General features: G+C 39.1%; 1 protein-coding gene across 2 annotated transcripts in view; it reads left to right on the top strand.

Annotated features, from left to right (window-relative positions):
- LOC121330994 (tuberin-like) overlaps positions 1 to 16,786 on the top strand; it is a 35,598-nt gene that overhangs the window by 15,861 nt on the left and 2,951 nt on the right. Inside the window, exons 23-36 of one of the 2 annotated variants that reach the window (XM_041278067.1) lie at positions 1,044 to 1,137; positions 1,321 to 1,423; positions 1,573 to 1,667; positions 5,043 to 5,171; positions 7,521 to 7,682; positions 7,937 to 8,092; positions 8,896 to 9,008; positions 9,646 to 9,867; positions 10,056 to 10,271; positions 12,879 to 13,039; positions 13,284 to 13,858; positions 15,407 to 15,485; positions 15,702 to 15,788; positions 15,920 to 16,106. In XM_041278067.1, coding sequence (XP_041134001.1) covers positions 1,044 to 1,137; positions 1,321 to 1,423; positions 1,573 to 1,667; positions 5,043 to 5,171; positions 7,521 to 7,682; positions 7,937 to 8,092; positions 8,896 to 9,008; positions 9,646 to 9,867; positions 10,056 to 10,271; positions 12,879 to 13,039; positions 13,284 to 13,858; positions 15,407 to 15,485; positions 15,702 to 15,788; positions 15,920 to 16,106 — 2,379 coding nt within the window. The remainder of the gene's footprint in view (positions 1 to 1,043; positions 1,138 to 1,320; positions 1,424 to 1,572; positions 1,668 to 5,042; positions 5,172 to 7,520; positions 7,683 to 7,936; positions 8,093 to 8,895; positions 9,009 to 9,645; positions 9,868 to 10,055; positions 10,272 to 12,878; positions 13,040 to 13,283; positions 13,859 to 15,406; positions 15,486 to 15,701; positions 15,789 to 15,919; positions 16,107 to 16,786) is intronic. The other variant, XM_041278068.1, reaches the window with a different exon arrangement.

Genomic DNA, 16,786 nt, shown 5'->3' with positions numbered 1-16,786 from the left:
TTTCAGTGGACAAATGCTTACCTTCGATGGCCACTGGCACGCTGGAGAAGCGTGCTCTTCACGGATGAATCCCAGTTATAACTGTACCGGGCAGATGGCAGACAGCGTGTATGGCGTCGTGTGGGCGAACGGTTTGCTGATATCAACGTTGTGAACAGAGTGCCCCATGGTGGCGGTGGGGTTATGATATGGGCATGCATAAGCTACGGACAACAAACACAATTGCATTCTATCAATGGCAATTTGAATTCACAGCAATACCGTGATGAGATCCTGAGGCCCATTGTCGTGCAATTCATCCGCTGCCATCACCTCATGTTTCAGCATGATAATGCACGGCCCCATGTCGCAAGGATGTGTACACAATTCCTGGAAGCTGAAAATGTCCCAGTTCTTCCATGGCCTGCATACTCACCAGACATGTCGCCCATTGAGCATGTTTGGGATGCTCTGGATTGACGTGTACGACAGCGTGTTGCAGTTCCCGCCGATATCCAGCAACTTCGCACAGCCATTGAAGAGGAGTGGGACAATATTCCACAGGCCACAATCAACAGACTGATCAACTCTATGCAAAGGAGATGTGTCGTGCTGCATGAGGCAAATGGTGGTCACACTAGATACTGACTGGTTTTCTGATCCACACCCCTACCTTTTTATTTCCAGTCATGTGAAATCCATAGATTAGGGCCTAATTAATTTATTTCTTTTGACCGATTTCCTTATATGAACTGTAACTCGGTAAAATCTTTGAAATTGTTGCATGTTGCGTTTATATTTTTGTTCAGTGTAGATCGGATGTATATATGTATTTAATCAAACTGTTGCCCCGCATTACTTTTCCTTACTTCGCATTACTGTGCTTACGCGATCAACTTCTTTCCTACCGGCATGTTTTATGAATGCAAATATAGAATGAGTACTGGTGAAGGGGATTTCTTTTGTAAGGTGGTGGATGGAAAATATTTTTGCAGCAAGTTTTTTGTATTATGGCACTTAATTCTTATTGCTGTTTTAATGTTCATGTCCTGTTCTCTCCTCAGCTTTGGTCAGGCTTCCACACCTGTATGCAAACTTTGTGGCTGAACAGTACGTGAGCGTGTTTGCTCTGTCCTTGCCGTACACCAACCCTTCCAAGTAAGCACTCGATTCTCCTCTTTAGCTTGTGCCACCTGCAGTTATTAAAGTCTGAAATCCAGGGGCTTAAACCAATAGCTCAGACATTGTTTTTTGAGTATTACCTCTTTGTTTAATGGTGTAATTCGGATCATGGCAGTTAACCACTAACAATGTACTTTGCAATGTTTTTTTTGTTTCAAGGTTTAACCAGTATATAGTGTCTTTGGCCCATCATGTAATTGCCATGTGGTTCATCCGATGTCGTCTCACATTTCGGAAGGACTTTGTGCAGTACATCACAAAGGTGAGGATTTTTGAATCTGTATTTTAAAGAAAATAATAAGAAATTCCGTATTCCATGGAAAACTGACCATTCTGTTAAGAAGCAAAATGAAATAAGCTACATAGTTATTGTATTTATTGTTATAGTGATCTAGTCTTGTTATTATTAAGGGTTTGAGATCCAATGCTCTTCTTCCATTTGATGAAAGCCAGGAACAGAGCAGCTTCCGAGCACGCAGCACCAGTCTCAATGAGAGGCCCAAGAGGTATGGAATAGCTGAGCCCTGTCCTGTGGGTCAGAGAAACTAGCTTCTAGAGCAGGGGTGTCAAACTCCAGTCTTCAAGGGCCACAGGGTCTGGTTTTCACTCCAATTTAAACTCTCAATTAACGTCAGTGATCAAATTGTTTGTTCAATTGGATATATATTTTTAATATTTTAAGGTCTTTTTACACATTTAAAAAATGCACATTATAATCGGACCAATTAGAGAGCTCAGGTGGAACGGAAGACACTGGGGCCCTCCAGGAAGTGAGTTTGACACCCCTGTTCTGTTTGTCAGATTAGGACATTAATGATTTTTTTTTTTTCCCCCTGATCATCTTGCAATTAAATAAAGTATCTAGTAGCAGAAGGCTGCTGTGTGTGTGTGTTGTGTGGATGTTTGTTTGTGTTTTGTTTTTTTTTAATTCGTTATACAGACAACACTTGTATATTTATTACATTTCACACTCAGATATCTGGCAAGGGATAGGCACCAACAGTTTACTGTACATGCATTCACTGTTATTACACAGTGGGTGACCTGATGTCTGTAGATTGTAATAGTTAAGTTCGTAACTCTTTTCTGCACCAAGTAACAAAGACGAGACCTTGAGTAACTCATTTTAAATATTTTCGGTGCAATTTTGAAAATAAATAAATAAATAGGTGCAGATGCAGTACATTGATAAACTGTTCTAGTTGAGTAATCTTTCCTGTACTGTGAGAGTGACCTGCAGTGTTAAGTGGAGTTATATTGTTTGGACCTGTATACAGATCTGAAACAGTTGATTTGAAATACCTGCTCTATGTTTTAAAAGTAAGATGGTCAGATTTATACAGACTTTCATGCATTTCAGATGCTTTAGAAGTTGTATTATCAAGCCCGCTTCCTGGTTCGGTTTCCTTCTGCTCCTATACACGGCAGTAAGATCACTAAGTAAAGGTTATAAGGCTGATCTGTAGCTGCAGATATCTCTGTTTATTTAACTGGATTGAGGTGTGAGTGTGTGTGTGTGTGTGTGTGTGTGTGTGTGTTTGTTAGGTTAGAAGGTTCTTGCCATTTCACGTGACCCAAGACCAGCCTGCTATTTGGGTGAAGGTTATGCAATAGTACTGCAATGATTATGCAGAATGTTCAATTAATCGCAAAATTTGCATTCATGAAAATACAATAATTAAGTGTGAAACTGAAAATCTTAAAAATAATCAAACAAAAAAGCAATGGTTTCTCCCAATACGGAGTAATCTGTAAAACACCTGCTCTTCAATTGCTGTTACCAGAATCGCCCCCAAAATTAACCAAATAATGATCCTTTCAGTGCTTTAACTAGCTTGCTCTAATTTCTAACTGATCTCCTGAATATTAGAATCGTCATGCTCAACATGATGATTTAAATACATAAATACTCAACACAGTGCTTTAAGCAACACCATTGTGTAATAGAGGATTCACTTAAGAAGGCTTGTACTGGGCTAGTCTGCCTTCCTGGAAAAGCCTTTTCTTTGGCAGTGTGCACATCATACTGAGGTCAGTGGGTATTATCTTTCCATAAGACTTTTTCAATATGAAATATTAGTTATTGTTACTTATATGTATATGTGCACCATTTTAATATTTAAAGGTTTCCTAAAAAAAAAAAAAAATAATAATAAATACTGCAAAGAAAAATGACATCTGTCATTGATGAATCTCTAAAGTTAAGTTACACCAAATATAATCTATTGGACCAAGTTGTTGTACTGGTTTACAGTTATATTTTACCATGCCGGACAGGGGACTGTTGCTTTTAATATTAAATGACTAGTGTAGTTATAGCACTGCCACTCCTTTTCCCAATTCACAAACATTTCAAAATCAGAATTGTTGGGGTTTTATTTTTTTCAAATTGGTAATCCTTTCCCTGAAGAAATTTGCGAATCAGAAACGGTATACTACTTCATTTTTCCACCGGTCAATCAAACATCATAACAAGAATGTTTAACCAAACCCAACACCTGCCTTTCTGGAGTTCAATCATTTTGTGCAATCTGTTTGAATTGTAATTATCTAATAGTTTCATTTTCCTTTATAAATTGCTCTCATTCAAGTTAATTTCATGCAACCTTTTATATTCTAATTATGTACTTTTTAATTTACAAGGTTGGAATATTGGATTGGACTACAGTTGATATTTTTCATGTAAAAAGTAAACCATGTTGAAATGGGTGGAGTTGTACAGTGGAGGTCCTTCATTCTTTAATGGACCACATTTCTCAAGGTCTTTTGCTCCAAAGTACAATTTAGAAGAATAAATACATTCATTGTGAAATTACCAATTAACAACTTTTTGCAATATATGTGCATCTGTTTTACATTTGCAATTTAATTTCAGAAAGTTTAAAAATGGCAGTATTTTATGCAAACTCGCTTTGGTACCTTTACTTGCTGAAGTAAGTGTCATTCATTGAAGTAGAAGTTCATAACTGCACCAGTATAAGTTGTTCCCTCACCTTTTTTTTCAGGGCCCCAGAAACTGTGTATAATTTTACACACTACATTTTGCAGGACTTAAATTATTGTGGTGATTTAAGTTTATTGCTAGCTTTATACCTTGGCTGCTAATGTAACAAGTTGGTCATATGGACTCAAGTGGCCCAAGGGGGTTACTCAACCCCGTCTGTGGCTCACATCAGTTCATTATTTTTATTAGCCAGAAAACCATAGGAGCTGCATTTGAATGAGAAAATGGAGTGAAATGAGCAACCGAAATGTTTCTTTTCCATGATACTGCACTAATAATGATTAACAGCAACAATAATACATTTTACATGATTATTCAATTCCTTTCACAAGTCTTTTTTTAGCTGATTGTACTTTGGGGTGAAGACCCTTTGAATGGCCCCATGTTATATTGCTTAGCAAGGTATCAAATATGCTAAAGCAAAGAATAAATATGTTGTGTGCCAGTGGTATGATGAAGTATTATTCATTCTAGAAGACTTTTAATGCTCTATTCCAGTCTGAAGATTTTAGCTTTTTCTTTTTCTGACCCATTAAATCGGATCTTCATTCTGTTTTGCTATGTTCATTTGTTCTGTAATATTAATTTAAAAAAAAAAAATCTAGTGATCAACTTTGTCATTTGTCATGTTTCAGAGTTGTTTTGAAATGCTTTTGAAGATATATTTTTTTTATTTAATTTTTCCTCTTGTTGCATTGTGCTAATTTTGTTTGTTTCCTTTACCTCACTCTTTTTCTTTGGGTGGGGGGGGATCACTCCACTCCCTTGACCTTCTGAACTGCACCATCCCTGCTGCATTGGCCCTGTAACCTATGTGCGTGTCTTGACACTTTCTTGTTGGTGGGGGTTGGGTGCCCTGTGACCCTTTTCCTGCTAGTCTGCGGACTGCAAAATTCGCAAAGCCAGGCTTCAATAACTCCTCCCCAGTTAAAGAGCTGAAAGATCTCTCTGGTATCGATGCCTTCCGCTCCCGCAGCATCAGCGTATCCGAGCACGCCGTGCGCAGGTAGAGGCCCTGGAATCTACTCAAGCTCCTTCCATGGGAGATGTCATTCAGTGGGATGGGGTGATTGGTTTGCATGCTGGGAGACTTGCATGCCGCTTGTAGTTGTCCTCATTTTAGAAGTGTTCTAATATTTTACAAATAACTCAGAGGTGACTCTTAAGAGTGACATTGTTAAAGGAACTGTCTTGGGGAAATACTCGACAAATACAGTAATCCATCGCGTATCCGCCATGATCAATCTCTTCAGCAGCGTTACTCGGCAGCAGCGAATGCACACACCCACATGGCAGGTGGCTATTCTGTCACAAGCGTTAGTATCCTGTGTTTTTCTAAACCAAGGATTTAGGGGAATCCCCCAATTAAAAGCTGAATCTCAAAACAATAATTGTGTGAATATAGTAATTGTTACAGCTGTGTATAATAGTATTTAAAACAGGATTCATTCATCTGACATTACATATCCACACTTACTCCCACGGGTCCCATCGCAGTCAAATATGCCATGGATTACTGTACTTGCATCATTGCTGCATGGTTTTTATAAAAATGTTTTGGTACCTATACAGATTTATTTGTATTTTCATCCAAAATGAAATATACAAAAAGAATGCAGTTTTTTTAAATGTGTTTTGAAAAGATTGTTTACAGCTAAAACTATGATAAAACAATTATTATTTTTTTTAATACTTTATTTACTGATGGGTCATGAAAATTACATGTTTCCCAGAACCGTTCTCTTGGTGACCTGGTTTTATATGATCTCTTCACTGCATACATGGAAGGTTTCCTAGGTTGTGCCTCCTTCCACAGGAATGGGCTAATTCAAATTATTGAATTTATCATCATTTGATTTATAGCTTATAGTGGATAAAGATCATTTTATGTTGTTCTAAAGGAACCACTGGATCTTTACAGATCTTTACCAGACGACAAAACAGACAAATGCAAATGGTGCAAATGTTTCTTTGTATGATAAAATGGACACATTGCATTTAAAAATATTGATTAGTTTATGCTTAATAAGGCTGGTTAAGATAGCAATAATGTTCCCCTTTCTGTGGTTAGGATGGATATCTGCAATTTTATGTAAAGCCAGGAGAGGGCAGCAGAGCAGTGCTTTTGGGCTAACCTAATCTTTCCTGTATGTAAGTTTTGTTAGTTTTCATCAGCATTGTGTCCTGTTGTCTTCATCTGCTAATCCCGTCAGTTTTCTGATTTTGAGGCATTTACCAGAACTGTTATGCTTATACGCCCGTGTATATTCTTAGCATTAAGGCAGTGTGCTATTAAGAGGTACCCAAAACATATGTGCTAAAAAGGTACCTCTTAATAGCACACTGCCTTAATGCTAAGAATATACACGGGCGTATAAGCATAACAGTTCTGGTAAATGCCTCAAAATCAGAAAACTGACGGTTTAAAGGTAATTTTTTTTTTTTGTTTAATCTACCACAGCTGGTTAACTGCATTTGATGCATGGTTAGAATGGGGGGGGGGGGGGGGGGGGGGGGGGGGGGGGTTGGAAAGACAGGACAGTACACAATCTCCCAAGAGTGGTCAGTACTTTTTAAAAATATTGAAACTAGATTTTAAAATGGCTGCCAATGCAAAACTAACCTTTTGGGGCTGACCAGCAGCCCATTTTAAAGGCTGGTGGCAATTAGACTCCAGGGTTATACCTGTTTAACACAATATGTTTGGAAATCGCTAATAATTTGCACCAGTTCTCACTGCATGCTTGAGATAATGATGTCTGAAGCAAAAAGGTACAAGATGTGACTTGGTATTTTGTATTTGTGAAAAGAAAAAAAAATTGCGTTTCACAATTTTCTCTTAGGAATTCGATACGAGAAGACAAATATAATATATATATAATATATATATATATATATATATATATATATATATATATATATATATATATATATATATATATATATATATATATATATAAATAAACAGATTAAATCCACCTACTGTAGATGTGTTATACATTTTTTTTTGTAATGCAATTGTGATTAAACTTTGAACAGATGAGTTATATAAATGATTCCATGTCTCTGGTTGCATCTCACAGAAATCTACTGTTTTTATGAAATGCCACTCAACTCAACTGGAGAAGCAAGGGAGCATGGTTGCTTTCTAATGTGAATCCAGAGTGGGGCTGAGAGACCATTTCATTTGGAAAAGTGATTTTGAGTTGAAGATACATTTCTTTACTGATACAAGCCCCTGCAAGTGACAGAGAGGTAAATAGATGCCAAGTCCCATCTTGTACGCTGCAGTTGCTAGCTCTGTCTTGTGGTGCAGGGTGGTCCTCCGCAGTGAGCTGATTATCTGTTGCATTAGGATGCAGACTTCCATGACCACCAGCAGCCTGGGTTCTGCAGACGAGAGCTCTGTGGCTGAGGCTGACGATGGCTTGAGGACCGTCCATCTGGAGCTGACAGAGACCTGTCTGGACATGATGGCGAGATACGTCTTCTCCAACTTCTCCGCCCTGCCCAAGAGGTAAGACACACATTGTAGCAGTAATGGAGTCCAGTTGATCGTTTTCACCATTGCAGTGGTTTTGCAAAAGCATCAAGTAATGGATTAATCAGTTCTACATGGCTCACTGTTTTTCTAATGTGTTGTGTGTACGGGGTATTTCCTCCAGTCTCTGCTGCAGACTGAATCAGGATACCAAGAGACGTGATTTTATACAGTGCATATCTATCTATCTATCTATCTAATATATCTATATATATATTTTTTTTTTACAGATCCCCTGTTGCTGAGTTCTTGCTGACTGGAGGAAGAAGCATGACCTGGCTGGTTGGAAACAAGCTGGTTACCATAACAACCAGCAGTGGAGCTAGGACCCGATCCCTGCTCGGCCTTGATTTGACAGAACGTCAGAGTTTGGGAGAAATGACAAGGTAACGCCGATTCCATTTAGAGTGGCACTGCTCCACTTCACTTTACTCAATGAAAACAGAATCAGTGTGGACCCCAGCTTGAGCTTCTCCATTTGGAAAATAAACTCTGCCGCTGTCCTGTTAGTCATTTTATGCAAATGCTGTTCTTGTGCTGTTGTTTTTTTTTTTTTTTGTTTTTTTTTCTTTTATCAATTTAAAAATTGAGCTTGATTGTAGCAATAAAAAAGAGGAAATCCAAGATAAAGTGAAATCAGAAGAAAACAGAATTTGGGCATTCTAATTTACCCTATTACCCAGAACTCAATTTGCTGGCTTAACATCACCTATAGTGCGTCCTGTCCCTGGCAGATGTTTTCAAATTAAAAAAAAAAAAAAAAAAAAAAAAAAGGATGGTCTTCAACTTCGCCCATAGTGAATAGCAGTCTACCTGATAAAGCTAAAAAAACACAAAAAAAAGAGAGACTGAACCCTCACCGACTGCCAAAGAAAATTGGCTTCTAGCTAAATCTGGGTGCAATACATCTTCTGATATGTCATAAATGTTAAAAACTGTCAAGTAAATACATAAAGGAGTGGTCCTACCAGGGCAGGGTACTGGACAAGCTCTCAGTGTGTGGCATGAATTACAGAGCTCTTCTTTTTGCATGCACAACACCTTCCCAGGATTTTATTTTCATGTATCATCAACCGCAGAGCTTCCACTTGAGCTGGAGGCTTTCCTGGGGGTCAGTGTCTTGACAAATGCATTTGTCGGCCTCTTTCACCCAACCTCAGACTTCGCAAATGTTTCTCTTGTATTTCAGATCTGACCCTTCTCTTCACACGAGACAAACCAAAGAAGCCCCTGCTAAACTGGAATCCCAGGCAGGCCAGCAAATCGGCAAGGCGGCCCGCATCAGAGTGCGATCCATGTCAGGTAACACGCTTCTCCTCATTCTTTTGGTCTAGTGGTTAAAGAAAGGGGCTTGATGCCAGGCAGTTCCCAGATCAGCCATGAGCAAGTCAATGAACCTCCTTGTGCTCCGTCCTTCGGATGAGATGTAAAACTGAGGTCCTGTTGTAAGTGACTCTGCAGCAGTTGTCGATGCATAATTCTCCCTTTTGTCTCCGTGGATAAAAGTCGCTTTGGATAAAAGTATCTGCTAAATGATTAATTAACAATAATGATAATAAAGCATAATGTGCAGCAGATTGATCGACTTCATTAGTGTGATGTCAGTAGGCACGGTGCTGATTATTGTAAAATAACACACTGTAAGGTTATTGTATCCACCGGCAGTGAAAGCTTGACATTCCTGTTTAATTGCTGGTGAAATTGCATACAGATGCACTGTAGACTACCTCTGACCATGGATCGCATACAAGCTGTTCAGTATGTGTCTGGATTCTGAATGTGTAAAGAACAAATTAGTACACCTTCATGCAATTTTAAAAACACCATGTAGCACTGGGATAGTCATTTGATTTAGTATATAGACCACATTTAACCCCAAACATTTATTTTATACACAAAGTTAATATACAGAACTTATAAATGCCCGCTGTGATTTCAGGTGGGCACGCCCTTCGTGCTGGCACTGCTCAGAGCTTGAGTCCACTGGTGTCCCCCCCCGACAGTGAATTCTACGACCCCCCTTCCCAGTCCATTCAGGTTTCTGAGAACTCGGCAAACTTCAAGCTGGAGCCCTCTCTCCAGAAGGAGAAGCCAAGCCTGGGGGAGTATGCGCCACTGCTCACCCAGGGCTGGGCAGAGATCTTCATCCGCAGACCCTCTGGTAAGGAGATGTAAAAAAAAAAAAAAAAAAAAAAAAAAAAAAATCTTGATCCTCTTTGTAAAGTTGGAGTGGTTGTGATGCCTTACACAGATGATTACATGCAGTTGTATTTTGTCTTTCAAGTGGTTACAAAACATCCTGAACATTTCATTAAAAGTCATGGCACTCCCTCCCCTCCACCCCAACAGGTAACACAAGTTGGTTGATGTGCCTGGAGAACCCTCCAAGCCCCTTTTCATCAGAGAACGGAAGCATGCCCCTGCAGGAGCTTTCTAATATCCTGATGTCTGTGGAACGGACCAAGAAGCCCAGGGCATCTGAAGTCTTGAAATCAAACTTAGAGCCAAGTTCAAGCCAGGCCTATGTGACACAGAAAACGTCTGCACTGCAGCGTTCGAACACAGGTGAGACAACCAGGTGCAGTCAGACCCTGCTGACTTCTCATGGATCCCCTGATCTAACAATTTATAACACTGGCCTGAATGACAGTCTGACCTGCATAAGATAGGTGTAAAATGACTCGCATAATAGAAAAATGCACAATTACATTTTTTTTTTTAAACTAGATTACCATCTGCATCCTATGGTTTTCGCACAGTTTTAAAAAGTAATACAGGATTGCATCTTGTAGCGTGAAAGAACTGTTTGTGGCAGGTATGCAGTATCTTGTGATAGCTGAAAGCTTAGTGTATCTGTTATATTTAAAGCTTGTTTTTAAATTGAAAGGGTGCATTGATTTGGATTCATTTTAAATTGACCATTAATAGTTGTAAATGAGTTGTACAAAACATCTCATTAATTGTTATGATGGCTGCATACTGGCTAAACAAACTAATATGCAAAAAAACTCCAAACATGTGGATTGTGTACAATACTGTGTTGCATTCAAATGTTTTGATCCAGGGCAAAACTTCCTTTCTCTCCAGGCACACTGGAAATGGTGCTGCCGTATTGCAGTATCCAAGACCTACTAGAATTCTTTGTTTTGCTTTTGACTTGGTTTGCTTTGTCTCCCCACCTGCCTGAAGAAATCTTAAGAGAATTCTGAATCTGACCTAGCTATTCCTGTAGAATATAAAAATCCACTAAAAACTAAAACCCAAACATAAAGGAGTCGTAACGTGAAGAAACAAGGTCATTGTTAGAAAATAGTGTAAAAAATCTGTCTCAAGTAGTAAATGCCAGATCATTTACAAACATACGTGTCCCGCCCCATTGTGTGGGATGTCAAGAGTCACCTGTTAACCAGGGTTTTATACTCGAGCAGAATTAACTATTTGTGTGCCCCGTTTTGTTGGAGGAAAACAAGATCAGTGTATTTGTCCTTTTAGCCATGTTTTAGTTTGTTTGTTTGTTTTGTTTTTTTTTTGGATTTGTAACTCCAGCTCCTTTTTAAAAAAAATTTTTATAGCTCTTTGGGTGTATTTTTTGTGTTTTAACATTTTGTTCTTTTTGTTCAGTCTTTTCAATGCTGCATTCACAAGAAACCAAGTATCACTGGCATAGAGAGAGAGAAAAAAGAGAATGAAACACCCATGATTCATGGCACCTCTGCATCCTTCATTACTTTAACCCTCACCTCCTCGTTTCCAGATTGTCTGCCTTGATATCATTAATTCCAAAGCACGAGACCATCATGACCATCATGAGAAATGTCCAAGTCAAAACTGATCTTGCAGGTGCCTAATCTGTTCTTCATAAGAATAGGAAGCGTATGTTCTGACTTCTCATTACAGGCTGCGTCAGTAACTACTGTCTTCTAGGATTGGGTTCTTGCCAGCTGAAATGCTCCAAGTAGAGTGTATTGTGTAAAATAACATTTTATAAATTAAAGATGCTGCTATACATTGGTCAACAAAACCTAATTAAATAAGTACATCTTCAAATTCAGTGCTATTCACTATGCTTGACTTCTCAAATTACTGGTTATGAAACTGTTTGTAAGCAATTTTTGTAGAAAAATTGTAGAACCCCCCCTTCCCCCCAGATTTTCTAATGAGGAACTGTTTTTAAATTGCCCCGTGCTTTACCAATTGTTGTAATGTTGTGAGAGTTGGATCAACAGGCTCAGATTTAGAAGTGTTTTAGTTGGAAATCATCATAATCACTTCTGTTTCTCTTACCGCTTTCAAATGCTTGGTGGCTAAACCCACAGTGCCATTGTTAATGATATTCTTTCAATGTAAGATATAAGGCACATTTGCAAAGGAACAGTTTTTGACATGGAGATTATCTCCAGACCAGCACGTTGTTGTGTGTGGGTTTTTTTTTTTTTTTTTAGATGGAACTTGCAGCTTACTTAAATTGCTTGTCTTTAATCTCGCTGACTCCTGTGTGGAGGGCTGTGTGTCTTTTTGAATTAATCCACTAGAAACTATTTTGAGAGAAACCCTAATCTTCATTTTCACTCTGATAGAATAAGAAAACTGGGGGGGGGGGGGGGGGGGGGGGGGGGGTTAGTTTGCCACTGTGTCACAAAGTAATCGATTGAAATGTAATTAATTTAACCCAATGTAGTTTGGTACTTCTATTTGTCCATTAGGGGTAAAATCTACAAGGTTTCATAAAATCATTGCCTGCCAGTGGTTAGATCTGGTGTTCATAGCTCTGCATTCATTTAAAAGGCAAAGCATTTTGGTTTACAGCAGCCTTTGATGTATGGTTGTAAATGCCGCCTATTTATGACACTCTGCCATCGTTAGCCCAGTTTTTTCAAGCCTTGTGAACTCCTTTCCATTCTAACTAGTCTCATCACAGCATGCTTGATTACTGGTAGGAGAGGGTTTGCTTGAAGTCTATTTTTAGCAATGAACACAGAAGGTTCATTTAACTTCAGCCTCATTCCTCAGCATTCAGAGGTTCTCTTTTCAAGTCAAGATTTATCATCCCACTGATTTAACACTCGTTTCTGTTCTCTTATATAAGCAATCAGACAGCTTTTTGATTGTAGGAAGCTGTGGCTGGTATAACGCCAGTAGTTCTCCTGTTTGAAGTTGGGTATCTCTTGGCAGATTCGGTGGTGGTTCTGGAGGAAGGGAACATGCTGGGCGCTCGGCCAAAGGAGAGAGCTTCACCGACAGGTATCCAGGACCGCGAGGAGTTTGAAGCAGTGCAACCAGAGCCCATTTTTATGGGAGACAAATTCAACAATCCCCAGGAAGCCTACAGCAGAGTAAGTGAGTCTTACTCCCATATTCAGAAACAGTGCACCATGCTTTTTCATATAGACTTGTGTGTACAGTGTAGGGATAACATGCCTGCAGGAGTCTTGAGCCTTGAGGAGTCTTACCAGATTCAATTATTAGGTTGAAAACAAAAACAACAATTGGGAATCCTACCAGATGCACACGATACAATAGCAAAAACTAAATGTTTAGAAAATGTAGATATATCGCTTTTAATTAATGTTTCTGTAGTCTTCATCCAGCTCGAGCCAGGAAGATGATAAAAGCACTCCTCTGGAATATGTCGGAGGGGGTGTCATCCCTATTGAGAAAGGAATCTTTCAATCTGCTGGGGACCCCATGGAGGAGGAGGAGGAGGAGGAGGAGGATCTTTCTTTCCAGCCTTCCCAAACCATCAACAAATCCAGCTCTTCCCTGGAGCTTCAGACTCTGCAGGAGGCCTTCAAAGATGCTGTGAACAAGGAAGAAACCGCTGCAGGCAAACTCAGCATTGAAGCAGAACCGGGGCCCACTGATGTAAATAGCCAGTTGGAAGCATCAGCAGGAGGAGGAGGAGGAGGAGGTGCTGGTGCTGGTTTTGGTGGTGGTGCCGGGGCAGGTGCAGCTGCTAGTGCCGGGGCCATGCCCAGATCCAGGTTGGAGTTTCCAGCTCCACAGCCGAATCTCGTCTCCCCAGGCGGCCACAGACCCCGCGGACACACAATCTCAGGGTCCACCCCGTCGCATTGGGAGAGGAAGATGGATCACGATTCCTACCACAGAGGAGCTGCTTCCAACTCTGAGAAGATGTCTGGGATCAGTCCTAGGTACGGTATTGGAGGCAGTGTTTTGTGCATTGGAGCCCAAGCATATGGCTTAATTTTCCATTTCTCAGCCATGCTTGACATGCATGTGTTAAACATATTAACAAGTTTGAAATATACATTCTAAGAAAAAAAAACTCTGGTAGATTTGGATGTAATGTGCCTAGACAGCTGAAGTTTTCAATGAGACGGTTTTTTTGCATCACTTTGAACAGTGTATTTTTTATTTCTAGATTTTTAAAATGTAGTGCTTTACGTTGCATTATAAAATACGTGATTTAATTCACAACTCCATGTCCAATACTTACTTTCTCTTTTTGTTTTGAAAGACTTTGTTTTAAATGTATTTGTAAAGACAGTCCTATAATGCAATGATCCCATTTTGACATACCATATGTGCATTTTTTTTTTAATAGCGTCCAGTCTTGACTTTTTTTTTGCCCTTTTTTGTATTAGCCCCCTCTTTTACTTGCAAAAGCTTAAGTGCCCACACACTTTTTTTTTCTACACCATTAAACAAATTAAGTGTTACGGATGTATATTTTTTATTTAGCGATTTTATTTGTAATAAAATAACATTATAAAAAGTATTTTGGTATATAAGACAAGTCCGTGTTTCAGCTTGCTTGTTTCATGGTTGAAAACAGAGGCTAGAGGGTTTAAGCATTTGGGAAATTAATTCGTTCATTTCAATCTAATGTTTTATTGTTTATTTTTTTATTTATTTATTTATTTATTTATCCTTGTGGTGTGCATTTAGCCTTAACATCAGTGGAGTTTTTTTTTTTCTTCACTGAAATGTGCTGACAAGTAAAATAGTGAACAGCAGATAGGTGAGTCTGTAAAGCTCATTCTATCAGTGTATCCCTGTTCTGGTAAGTCGGTTACTGTATTTTCAATCTCTATTTATAACCTGTTGTAACCTGTTTTTAAAATGAAACGTTCACAGCATTTGAGATCAAATGCAAAACCTGTGTGTGAGGCTTGTCTGAGCTGCTGGACAAACTTTAGGAATTACAATGTGATGATCAGGACTCAACCACTGAAAGATTTGAGTGAGTCGTTTGACAAATACTGTATCCCGGTCATCATAGATAGACAGATCTCCCAAGTGTGGATTGGTGATTTCACCGTGGTCAATTAGTGGCTACTCTCAAACTTTTTTATAAAGCCTTTTCTATTTGTTTTCTGCCCAAATTGATTTTAGAATTGAATTAAAGCTATTTGACATTCTAGTACATTTCACATTCTTAACACAATTTGTGTGTTAGAAGTAGATTTTGGTATGTAGCATTGTTCACTCTGATGAAGCTACTGCACACTGTATCTAATTCCTGTGCAACAAAGTGACTGCAAGGGTCAGGGCTCTGCCCCGTTGCACAGGAAGTGAATCTATTGTGTGCAGTGTCAGGATAAATGAGCATTGCCAGAACGAAGGCGAGTATGCATTCTAGACAACTGCAGGCGTGTGACTTGGCTTGATTTTACTCTGTAATGTTGAGTGGTTGTTGTAGTGCTGTGTAATTCAACTGCTAAACTTTGCTTTTCCAGCTTTGTGTTTCTTCAGCTCTACCATTCGCCTTTCTTTGGAAATGAATCCAACAAACCTTTACTGCTGCCCAAGTCCCAGGTGAGACGAGTAATATCAAGGTATCTTAAAAAAAATTAAGTAAAACATTCTCTGCATTTTGTTTGCAGGTGTGCCTGTTAACTTCAGTGTGGTTTTCTTAATAGTAATACTTGACAGAATTATACATTTATTTCAATTCATTGTTCAATGTAGATATTAGCTTGAGCACTTTACAATGTATTGATGTAGTGGTGTTGTGGTTTTTTTTTTTTTCAGCTCGTGGACAGGACTGTTAAAGTTCTGGATCAAATGCCTCCTTATGACACCCACAAGATTGGAGTCGTGTATGTTGGAGAAGGGCAGGTCGGTGTCTCTACTGCCTTGTTTTTAAGTGCAGCTATTTTGCTTGGGATGTTTTTAAAAGGCCAGTCAGTTTTACAATTGATTACATACTATTTATTATGCATACTGTTCTCTCTGTTTTTTACTTACAGATCAATAATGAAGTCGCCATCCTATCAAATGAGTATGGATCCTACAGGTATGCCCAGTTTCTGACCGGGCTTGGCAAGTTGATCCATCTAAAAGACTGTGATCCTGATCAGATATTCCTTGGCGGTCTGGACCAGTATGGTGATGATGGGGAGTTCACATACTGCTGGCACGATGACATCATGCAGAGTAAGGATAGGGAGCTTACATACTGCTGGCATAATGATATCATGTAGGGTAAGGATGGGGAGCACATACTGCTGGCGCGATGACATCATGCAGGGTAAGGCCTGGTAACGGGACGCAAGGAGAGCTTTCTTAAATAAAGATACACGCCTTGGGAGAAGTAAAAATATCTCGAATAAGTGGCTGTCCTAGTTAAACGATATTTGAGACACCTTTTTTGTTTATAAATGATAAACAGAATGGAATAACATCATATTATGATTAAATGATAAATACATCATTTAAAGTGGGAGTCAGTTGTTTTTTTTGTGCTATTCTTAACAAAATGAAACATGAAATTAAAAAGAATGAAATCCTGTCTTACCTCAAGGCGAGGTACCTGCGATGTTTATAAGCCAACATTTGTTTTTGCCACCTGCCTGAGACTCAGGAGTTCAACGTGGTTTACGCAAGCCCATGTAATCACATACTCTCTCCATTCATTTGAAAATACTGTATTCTAGCTAAATGACATATGCAGCATAGGGAAGAATTGTCTCCTAGAGGTGTATCCCATTTAAGCGGTGACGACTGTTCTATAAAAGATTATTTAATAACGAAAGTTATTGCGTACTGGATATGAGATATCAGTGAGGTGGTTCTAAAAAATTCTGTAACATCCTTAAATAGAATGGCAAGTAAAA

Source organism: Polyodon spathula, chromosome 18, assembly GCF_017654505.1.
Source record: "Polyodon spathula isolate WHYD16114869_AA chromosome 18, ASM1765450v1, whole genome shotgun sequence".
NCBI classification, from domain to species: Eukaryota; Metazoa; Chordata; class Actinopteri; order Acipenseriformes; family Polyodontidae; genus Polyodon; species Polyodon spathula.
The sequence above is the reverse complement of the archived record's forward strand: the minus strand, read 5'-3'. Positions and strand labels throughout refer to the sequence as shown.